General features: G+C 35.7%; 1 protein-coding gene across 4 annotated transcripts in view; it reads left to right on the forward strand.

The window, feature by feature from the left end:
* Window positions 1-11,622, forward strand: part of atg10 (ATG10 autophagy related 10 homolog (S. cerevisiae)) — a 29,193-nt gene extending 17,571 nt beyond the window's left edge. For 2 of the 4 annotated variants that reach the window (XM_048181092.1, XM_048181091.1), the window contains exons 6-9: window positions 212-344; window positions 747-844; window positions 7,730-7,827; window positions 9,408-9,643. In XM_048181092.1, coding sequence (XP_048037049.1) covers window positions 212-344; window positions 747-844; window positions 7,730-7,827; window positions 9,408-9,507 — 429 coding nt within the window. In that variant the 3' untranslated portion in view covers window positions 9,508-9,643. Of the gene's footprint in view, window positions 1-211; window positions 345-746; window positions 845-7,729; window positions 7,828-9,407; window positions 9,778-10,962 lie in introns of those variants that run through there. The other 2 variants (XR_007183553.1, XM_048181090.1) reach the window with 2 other exon arrangements.
* The last annotated feature ends 89 nt before the right edge of the window (window positions 11,623-11,711 follow it).

An 11,711-nucleotide genomic window follows, 5' to 3' on the forward strand; every position in this document is an offset into this window, starting at 1 on the left:
ATAATTGATACAAGTTTGGAATGACAAAGAAAATGAGTAAATGATGACAGAATATTCATTTTTGAGTGAACTAATCCTTGAACATAGTATTGATATTCATTTATAGCAATCTGCATCTTTCTTTTTTTTGTCGCATTTATGGCTGCATCTGTTTCATGGAATGGCATGAATCTCTCTCACTTTCTCTACGATTCTCTGTCTTGTTTTCTAGGCAAACGTTGAGGATGAAACGGCTGGAGTTCAGGCAGCATGTGAAATTCATGCTGTGCTGCGCTATGAATACCACGTTCTGTATTCTTGCAGCTATCAGATCCCCGTCCTCTATTTCAGAGCCTCTACATTAGGTACACAACTTTCTCTCTCACTGCATTTCTATCATTAAACTGCAAAGTCTTGTTTATATGCTGTCTGCTTCCCTTATCAGTGTGTGTATTTCAGAACCCTCTGTGTTCTGCTTTCTCAAAGTCTGGTTTTATGTGTGCTGCAAAAACAGACTCAACATTTACACTGAGATCCCATCTCGACAGGAGTGTTTTGAGTTTTGAGAAAGCAAGCAGAACGGTGACTTACGCCTGTGCTCAACAAAGTTTGACTTTGTGCTGTAAATACATTAATGGCTGCCATGTAAACATTTTTGGAGCTGTTATTGAGCAAGTTAGCAAATACGGACATGCAAGCATCAACCATTTTAAAGTGATCACTTCTACGGACTGTAATCAGATTAGAAAACCTTCTTCTCATTACAGATGGGAATCCCCTCTCTCTTGAGGAGGTGTGGAGCAATGTTCATCCAAACTATAGACAGAGACTACAGCAGGGACCCTGGGACACGCTGACCCAACAGGTAACGTGTGTGACATCATGAGTGTACTGAATTTGTTGTTTTGGCGGTTGCTTTCTCAAAATCAATTCGCCAGTGTGGTGAGAAATCAAGTCCCCCCCAGGAATCGGGTCTCCTTTTGGACCCCGAGTGATCCCATTGGTTCAACAGACTTTTAATTGGTAGTATTTTTAATGCCCGATTATAATTCCTGCAAAATCATGTTATGATTTCTATCGTTTAAAATATGTTATAATCACCATTAATGTCTTTTAAATTACATGGTTTGTCATGTACTAGTATATAACTGAAGCTATATGTTGTGAAATCAAGCATTTCTCATTCTTACTGTTTTTTTTTTTGTTAGCTTTTGTACTAGCATAGCATACATCTACCAGATTAGCCTGCTAGCTTAGCTTATATTATATTAAGTACAGTATGTTTTTTGCTTCCAATATCTGTTTCCAATTTGTTTTATAATGCAATACATTGGCATTAATTTTATATTTCAAGCATGTTGTTTGTGCACTTAATGTAATAAACATCATCAACTTTTGATCAGGCATTACCACCTGGGTCCTAAAGGAGACCCGATTCTTGGGGGGAGGACTCGATTTCTCATGACACTGGTCACTAATATCACACAAGTGCAGCATTTGTCCCGAGTAGCACAAGTGCAAATGTGATATTGATTTTATACAACAGTTCAGTAAATAAGTTAATATCTTGTTATATTTTAGACACAATATTGTCTGTTTTATTGACTCATTTTTGCCAACAAAAATATTACCTGTAAAGCCTGTTGTGCATCTCTGAGCCTGTTTTGTTTCTGAATGAATCGACGTTTTGAGCGAATCAATCAGGTGAACCAATGATTCAATGGCCCATTCATAAAGAGAGCCATTTACTTAATTCCTAAATGAATCAGCCATTTGAACGGAACGAATTGAATGAATGACTCACTTACTCACTCATTTAGACATTTACCATCACCTACTGGCAGTTTTATTTTCTTATTTAGAGTAACACTTCATTAAAAAAAAAATAATAATTTAGTATTTTGGGGATAGTTTGTCCCAAAATGAAAATTCTGTAAAAGAAGATCTTTTGAAGAATTTTGGTAACCAAACTGCTTTGGTCTGTAAATATATCTAAATACCGATTCAGATGATTCTGAAAAAAAAATCTTGATGCATAAAAGTTTGTGTAATAAATTCTGTTGAATCAAATAAAATATTTCTTTCTAAAGCTACGTATTGTAATGTCTACCTGATGTTTTTTTATTTTTTTTATTTAACACAATAATGACTTTAAATTATCTTTTGGGGTAATTTCTCAGCCAAATTTGATGTGCAGTTAATTAAAGTAATTAATTAGATTCAAATTTGTAATTGCTTGATAGCCCTAATATATAGGCCTGAGTGTGTGTGTGTGTGTGTGTGTGTGTGTTATTTTAAAGGTGCCCTAGATTATGTTTTTAAAAGATGTAATATAAGTCTAAGGTGTCCCCTGAATGTGTTCCCAGCACAGTTTCAGCTCAAAATACCCCATAGATTTCTTTTTATTAATTTTTTTAACTGCCTATTTTGGGGCATCATTATAAACGCGCCGATTTTATGCTGCGGCCCCTATAAATCCCGTGCTCTCCGCCCACAGAGCTCGCGCTTGCCTTGAACAGTGCATAAACAAAGTTACACAGCTAATATAACCCTCAAAATGGATCTTTACAAAGTGTTCGTCATGCATGCGGCATGCATGCGTCGGATTATGTGAGTATTGTATACTGTTATATTGTTTACTTCTGATTTTGAATGAGTTTGATAGTGTTCCGTGGCTAACGGCTAATGCTACACTGTTGGAGAGATTTATAAAGAATGAAGTTGTGTTTATGCATTATACAGACTGCAAGTGTTTAAAAATGAAAATAGCGACGGCTCTCTTGTCTCCGTGAATACAGTAATAACCGATGGTAACTTTAACCACATTTAACAGTACATTAGCAACATGCTAATGAAACATTTAGAAAGACAATTTACAAATATCACTAAAAATATCATGTTATCATGGATCATGTCAGTTATTATTGCTCCATCTGCCATTTTTCGCTATTGTTCTTGCTTGCTTACCTAGTCTGATGATTTGGTTGTGCACATCCAGACGTTAATACTGGCTGCCCTTGTCTAATGCCTTTTATAATGTTGGAAACGTGGGCTGGCATATGCAAATATTGGGGGCGTACACCCCGACTGTTACGTAACAGTCGGTGTTATGTTGAGATTCGCCTGTTCTTCTGAGGTCTTTTAAACAAATGAGATTTATATAAGAAGGAGGAAACAATGGAGTTTGAGACTCACTGTATGTCATTTCCATGTACTGAACTGTTGTTATTTAACTATGCCAAGATAAATTCAATTTTTCATTCGAGGGCACCTTTAAAACAAATGAGTAAAATATTTATTTTAAAAAAAAAAAAAGTTGGGAAGATGATAAAATTATGTGCATCAAAACCTACAGTTTAAATCCATCCTACTATAGCTGTGATTGATCAGTTTACATGCCAATCAGATGGCTGCTCCTGTCTTAGTGGGCGGTTCTTGGCCATAATAAGCTGCAACGTGGACTAAACTTTACATTGATAGTTGGTATTCCCTCCTCGTAGATCTCATGAATCGCATGGGAAAACTGACTCCGGTTGTTTAGTGCTGCTTGCAGATCCGTAGGCGTGATTATGAATGGATGGAGAGAGTGGAAAAATAGATGCAGAAAAAGGCTGATTGGAGGCAGTGGAGGATATTAGAGGAGAGGGACCGCAGTAAAAGCAGAGGGAGAGATTCAGGAAGGGTTGAGGGTCTTGAGGTGCTCAGGAGATGGAACATTGCCGCATCTGACGCAGGTAAACATGAGTGACTCACATAAAGGCCTTACGAGCAGTGACGCCAATGGACTCTCTCTCTCTTTATCTCTCGCTCGGTCTCTTTGCTTTCCTCTCTGCACAGTCTGTTTTTGCCCTCTTATATCTCTCATTCTCCTCTTTATCTCCCCAATTTTCTTAAACCCTAATCGTATTCTTAGCATAACCAATAATGGAGGTAGAAAAGTAGATTAGGACAAGGCAGAACTCTCTTAAGGACCCAATAAGGCCTCAATATATAACGGTCAGTGAACAGAGTGTGAACATGCCATCTAAAACTATACACTATATTCTTTCATGAAGAACATCCATTGAACCTTTTCATTGCACAAATGGTTCTCCATAGTGGAAAAACTATTTAAATGTTCTTCATACTAAAAAAAAAATGTTCTTTTAAGAACTGTTCAATAAAAAGTTCTTTGGAGAACCAAAATGATTGATCTTTATTAGCATCTAAGATTCCATGAAGAACCTTTAACATATGGAACCTTTCAATTGCACAACAGGGGCCTTATTCACAAAAACTACCTATTACCTATTACTACCTATACTATTTTATCTACCACTAAGAGTTCTCCTAAATAGCAATAAAAGTTCTTAGCTTAGAGTTTGTCTTAAAACCTATTTACAAAGCTGCTGAGACCAACTTTTACTAAGGAACAGAGAGAAGTCTTAAGCTAAGAGAAAGGGCAGGGTTGACCCATACACTGTAAAAAAAAAAAAAAAAAAAAAATCTTTTCACAGATTTAGGAGCTAGTTATAGTGCTAAAATGTGCACTAAATTGCACTAAAATGTAGTGCAATATTTTGGAGTCCTAAATTTAGGACTGACACGCCCATTTTTTTTTTTTTTTTTTTTATATAAAGAGTTTCTGCTAAATCGGCAAGTTAGGAGCTACTTTTAGCCTTAAGATGTTTTGTGAATACAGCCCCAGGTTCTTAGCAATGGAAAAAGGTACTTTAGATTATTAAATGTTCTTCACACTAATTATTAGATTATTGTTTTATTAGCATCTGTGGTTCCTTTAACATACAAGGAACCTTTTAATTGTGCGAAAGTTTTGTTACAGTGGAAAAAAGGTTCTTTAGATTATTAAAATGTTCTTCACACTTAGAAAAAAAAATGTTCCTTTAAGAACTAATCACTGAAAGGTTCTATGGGGTCCTAAAATGGTTCTTCCATGGCAGTGGTTCTTAATCTTGGTCCTGGAGTTCCTCAACACTGCACATTTTTGATGTCTCTCATTTAACACATGTAGGACGCTGCCTTCGGAGGATGTATTCCAAGGTAGGAAGGCATCAAGGCACGTCCGAATCCAAAGTTAGCTTCACTTCCTTTCTCATGAAATGCACTCATCTTATCGATAGATGTATCCTCCACTGCTCTTGACATCCCACAATCCTGTGCTTTCCATTCTGTGACAGTTGAGCTAAAAAAAAAAGAAAAAAAAAAGCGTCTAAAAGTTTGTGAAAAAAAAAAAAAAAAGAAAAAGAAAAAAAAGTAAGCTTTTGACCAATATTTTCCACTTTTGATGTCATTTCCAGCAAGAAATTACTATTGTAGTAATTAAATATTTGCTTAGTTCTCACCAAAGCTCACCCTATTTTTCTGTAGATCATTAAACCGTTACGCTGCCTCAGAAGTCTGTCAGAAATTAGTTTTGTGAGGTACCTTTGTGCGCAAATGCTGCCTGCAAAGTCAGCAAGGCAACAAGTCAGCTGGCTATGTTTTTGGATGCGGCCATATTTGAGGTCTTGGAGTCTCTGCTAACAATGCTAACAAGCAGATGAGTTGACACATAGGGACACATCTTATATAGTATACAGCATCTGCAGTGCTGGAGGTACTACAGAACCAAAATTGGTAACTACTGTTGTAAGGCCCCAGTATACTTCAAACGAAATCGAAGAACGAACTAATGTGACGTCATTTCGAACAAAATCAGGCCAAAATGAAGTTCGTTTAGTGTTCTTTTTGGAAGTTCGAAACGGTTTGCCAAAGCGAACTTTCAGGAAAAGTTCGCTCCAGCTGCAAAACACCTTCGTACTACCATTGGTCAGTGACGATAGCGTAATAGGAGGTGTGCGCCGAGGCTCCGCCTTCACTCGCGTGGGACGCGTCTTTGACTCATTTTGTGTGTTTGAGTTAGTCGAGGTAAGATCTCCGCGGGTGAAAACATGAACACACTGGATAGCCGCTTTATAGTACAAAATGAAGTTGAGCTTTTAAAAAAATGAGGCACTAACACTGTTTTCATGTTTGATACTGTAAAGCTGCTTGATTTTAAGCAATCTATTGAATGCTTGCTGTTTTCTCATTTTTGTTGTGTTTATTTTGTTACTGAGAAGAAAGTGTACAACACATATTTACATATTCATCTAAACGCCACTCTCGGCAGTGTGGGCGGCGTCAGATGTTCGTTTACAGTATATCGCTGGTCACGCATTTCGAACTTCGTTTTACCCCTAAACGAAAAACGAAAAAGAACTTCGTTTGAAGTATACCGGGGCCTTTATGGCATCACTGCGAAAACCTCTTGGAACCTTTATATTTAAGACTGTATGTGATCTGAATGTGTGTGTGTGTGTGTGTATAATATGTGTATTTTACAGAAGTGTCTATTTCAACAGAACGAGCCTCTGAAGTGCAGTGTTTAGTCTTCACATTCACAACAGTTTGGTGTGCATAGTGATTCAGTCTGTTCTCCCATGAGGCCTTTAGATGAAGTCATGATAATTGACTGACCGAGCTGGAATCGTGCCGCAGTATAGGAACACGATGGCATTGCTATTCAAAAATAACCTGAAAAAGTCCAACTCTATCCCGCTGATGCTAACAGTGAGGTGTCGTCAAGGGAATTTGTAGAGTCAGCATGTCTTTGGTGCTTGAATGGTAACAGAGCAATGGATCCAGACAGTTGATGTTGTGAATTTTAATGCAGATGGTGACAGTGCACTGAGGTTGTTTTTATTTGCAGAGGAGAGGAGAGTTTTAAGGTTTTGGATGACTGGTTTAAATGGATGTTTACTTGTTGTTAGTTTGTGAAAAAAAAGAAAAAGAAAAAAAGTAAGCTTTTGACCAATATTTTCCACTTTTGATGTCATTTCTAGCAATAAATTACTATTGTAGTAATTAAATATTTGCTTAGTTCTCACCAAAGCTCACGCTATTTTTCTGTAGATCATTTTTCTATTTTTCTATCTATCTATCTATCTATATATATATATATATATATATATATATATATATATATATATATATATATATATATACATTTCAAATTATTTATATAAATACGTAATTATTATATACATATATAAACAATTAAATATATATATATATATATATATATATATCACAACCAACCTTTTAAAATAATAATTTATAATTATTCATATTAATTAAAAGGATAATAGGATATATGTGAGCATTTTTTAAACAACAATTGACAATACTTTTGTGTATTTATATTTAATTCTACTTTTTTAATTGATGAATATTCTGTTTCAGATTACATCAGGTTATGGAAGTCAAATTGTATTGTGTTCAGCTCACATTTCAGATCGTTCAACAGCCTTTGCTCCAAACCTCTTCCTAAGTATGACTTCTTCAAATGCTCCATAAGAAACTCCCCATGATGGTGTGGTATTATGGGATAGGACATTCCTCCATCTCTGCTGTGCATGAGTGCCCTCCAGTGTGCGAGACTCACTCGAGAGCGGCTCAGCAGGGTACCAATGAAGACCATGTGTCGCATGGCAGATTTGCTTAAGTCTGCCTCGTAATTTTCTTTTTAATTTTATCCGAAGCTTTGAGCGTAATTGAATCGGGTAGTGAAAAGTATCATGTGACTATTTAACATTGAGTTAAGATGGAAAAACACATGTTGTGGCACTGGTTTAATGTCTGTGTTACAGTGTGAGACAGTGAAAACCTGTTCCTAATAAAAAATGAGGTCAGAATAGATATTAACTGAACGGTGTGTGTGTGTGTGTAGGAACATCCTTTACTGGGCCAACCATTTTTCATGCTTCATCCATGTCGCACTGAGGAGTTTATGAAACCTGCTCTGGATTTGGCACAAGCTGAAAACAAGTGAGTTTCTCTCTGATGCAGCTTCAGTAGTCATGCATTTACATTTACATGCTTTCTTCCAAAGCCACTTACATAGCATTCAAGATACGCATTTTATCAGCTCACACATTCCTTGGGAATCATACCTATGACCTTGGTGTTGCTAGTGTCATGCTCTACTGTTTGTACTATACGAACACTGTGTGAAATCAAATTCACTTTCAAGGAAAGTCTGTTCACTCGGTGGCCATATTTGCAACGCCTCCAGGCAGCTATTTCTGGCATCCAATACCAAGTCCTGTCTATTTGAATGGAAGAATCCTGAAATCTGCTTGCCAAACTCACAATTAAATAACTTATTTCAAATCAACAACAAAATCTGACATGAACTGTCCCATAAATGTTGTTTCTTATGCTTAATGTATTTTTCAGGCTAGACGAGCCAATGTGCATAAATGGCTTCTAACGGCAGCTGCAGTGACGCAGTCACTTGACCAATCAGCGATTGGCTCTTTTACTTAGAAGGCGGGATGTATTCCGCCATATTACGCGTTGCAGTTTCTCCCATTCATAAGTAATAGGAGTATAGAAAGAGTACTATATCTTCTATATCTACAGTTTTTGGTGAAATCCCATCGGCAGCATCTCTGGCTTGTCATTGGATACCATGGAAAATATATTTCGACTTGTCCCTCAGTAAAAAACTTCCAATGGAATCCTAGTAGGCAGACAGCATAATGAATAAATGTTTAAATTATCAAACTAAAATGTAAACATTTGACTTAAACATTACTTGTGTTAGCATGAAACTATGTGATGGACAACTAAAAAAAAAAAACCTGGTTACTTTTGGTTAAAATCTGCACAAGTATAGTGGGTAGAACATGACGTAACTATCCATAAAGCATTGGAGTTTTAATTTTGGAAATTCCAATAATATATAAATGATTTATATTATATATTTATAATATTTGAATTATATTTAATTTTTATAAATTTCCTAATAAGTAAATGTAATATTTATTTAATCATTTATTTAATAATTTTAAATTAAAATAAATTAATTATAGGGGGTGCTTGTAAGCACTTGTTTAAACAAATAAAATACAATCATTTTTGTGATTTTAATTCTGCTTTTATTTTATTTTTTTTTCATTGAATATACTGTAAGCCTCAGGAAGCCAAGCTTTATATCCATCAATTTTATCCACCAAGCAACGTCCACAAAAAAAGATGATTTAGATTTAGCTCAAATTAACATTTTAACTATAATTTATGTACACGCTTTAATAAAAAATGCAAGATTTACATTTCCGCTTTTAAACCCTCCAGAATACTTGCCCTATACGCTTCTGTTTTAAATGAGGGACGAATCAACATTATTTTTTTGTGGTAATGAAGAGCATGCTTTTAATACAAGTTTTATTTAATCTAGAAATGTTCCTTTTAACATTTTAAAATGGGTGTTATATCATCTCATTTCTCTCTAAATGTTAATTTTCAGATCTGGCATATCCATCGATTTAACTAGTGAGATATGATTAGATAGAAACATTTTTCAAATTGCAGTACTGCAGTGTGATTATCTCATCTGTTCTCAGGAGGGTGAACTATATCGTGACCTGGCTCAGTGTTGTGGGCCCTGTCGTTGGACTGGACGTCCCATTGAGCTACTGCACTGAGGTGTCCGCTCCAGACTGAAGCTCCATTGGTACCGACCTGCTCTGATCTTCCTGTCTGTCTCAGACTCCATTGATCCAGAGGATGTGAAGAGGACACCTGTGACCAGGCTCAGGGTCTCAAAGGTGCCAAAGAGGGTTCAAAAGTCTTAGCAATGCTTGAACATTCAAGACACCAAGTCTTTAAAAGCATTCTTGAGCTAGCTTGTGAAATTAATGTATTAATAAACTGTACTAAAGTTATTTATTCATGCACTACCATTAAACAAGACTTTTTTTTTAAAGAAAGTAAAACATTTATTTATCAATTTATTGATCAGAAGTGTCAGTAATTACATTTATAATGTTAGAAAAGATTTCTGTTTCAAATAAATGCTGTTCTTTTGAACTTTGATTAATCAAAGAATCATTAAAAAAATATACATCATGGTTTCCACAGAAATATTAAGCAGCACAACTGTTTTCAACACTGATAATAATAATAAATGTTTCTTGAGCAGCAAATCATCATATTAGAATGATTTCTGAAGGATCATGTGACACTGAAGACTGGAGTAATGATGCTGAAAATTCAGCTTTGATCACAGGAAAAAATTACATTTTAATATATATTCGAACAGAAAACAGTTAATTTAAATGTTAATAATATTTCACAATATCACTGTTGTTACTGATCAAATAAATACAGCCTTGGTGAGCATAAGTTTTAAAATATATTCAAACAGAAAATGTAATTTAAATTTTAATAATATTCCACATTTTTACTGTATTTTTGATAAAGTAAATGCAGCCTTGGTGAGCGTAAGTTCAAAATAAGTTCTTCTTTCAAAATCTTACTGACTCCAAATTTTGAAATATTAGTGTTTACAAAATGAATGGTGCTGTAATTTTATTTTTTTCATTACCAACCATAAAATATCCATATTATGTGACAGATATCACTGAAATGCTCTGAAAGGGATCCGTTAGCATTCCCATTTATCTTGATTGCAGTTGCTCAGTTGATGCATGTAGCAACCTGCATTCTACAGTCTTTTAAAGCCCCTTTTGTTCAGGATATGTGACAATATCATCAAATTAAAAGGCAAACCATATTTTCCTCTGCTGCCATTTCTTTTTGCATTTTGATGGCATTGTAACAATCACATAAGAGTAGCTGTTTATGCTTGCATATGGAGGATTGCTATTCAAACATGTCTACGAGTCTTTGTCTGCAGCTGCGTAGGTGTGTGTGTGTGTGTGTGTGTGTGTGTGTGTGTGTGTGTGTGTGTGTGTGACTCAATATTTTCCCTCACTGGTCTGGTATTGTGAAGCAGGCTGCACTTAGCCTATTTTTGACATTTCAGAGGCCTGAAATCGAAATACAACATTATTCGTATAACCTTGCTTCTTGTAAGCAAAGTAAATAGTCTGATGTATTTTTTGTTGTGTCTCCCTGTCTGATATTTCTCTTCATTACTCATCTATGCCTTGCCAGGACACAGTTTAAAAGTTGAATGGAATCAAATCCCTCAGAAATCCTGACTGTCTGATGTGAAGTCTGAAACGGAGGAGCTGAGTTTAGAGTCCAGAGTTTGAGAGAAGACGGTGAAAGTCCTCAGTCAGCATGTCTAAATGGGGCGCGCGTCTCTCAGGGGACTGTATCAGTGTTGGTAAGGAGGTCAGCCTCCTACCCGGAGCATCTCGCTCTAATGGACGGACAGGAATGATGGAGACGAGAGAGAGAAACGCATAGATGGATCACAGTAGGGAAATGTTACCTGCTTCATAACCAGCCATTTTAAAAGGTTTTAGGTCACCCCAAAATGACTGTCAAACTCAAATCTTTTCACATAAGCATATTTTAAATTGGCACAACAAATTTAGTTACAAGATGCAAGAACCAATGGTTTGGTTTCATTTATACTTTCAACTTGAGATGTGTCTTGATGTTCCTCATCATACGACTACAAGTTATGACTATGGACTGTCTGCTTTTATCCCAGCTAACAAAAATATGTTCTAAGAGTGTTTTGATAACGTTACCATTAAGTTATGAAAATGTTATTTTGAATGTTTTTATAAAAACATTTGTTGGTAATGCGAACGTTAGAGAAAACATTAAAGGATTCACTTCAGAATGAACATTTCCTGATAATTTACAAAGAAAGAAAGAAATGAAGGTTTTTGAGGAAAACATTCCAGGATTTTTCTCCATATAGTGGACTTCAACAGTTACCAAAGAGT

Source organism: Megalobrama amblycephala, linkage group LG2 (assembly GCF_018812025.1).
Source record: "Megalobrama amblycephala isolate DHTTF-2021 linkage group LG2, ASM1881202v1, whole genome shotgun sequence".
NCBI classification, from domain to species: Eukaryota; Metazoa; Chordata; class Actinopteri; order Cypriniformes; family Xenocyprididae; genus Megalobrama; species Megalobrama amblycephala.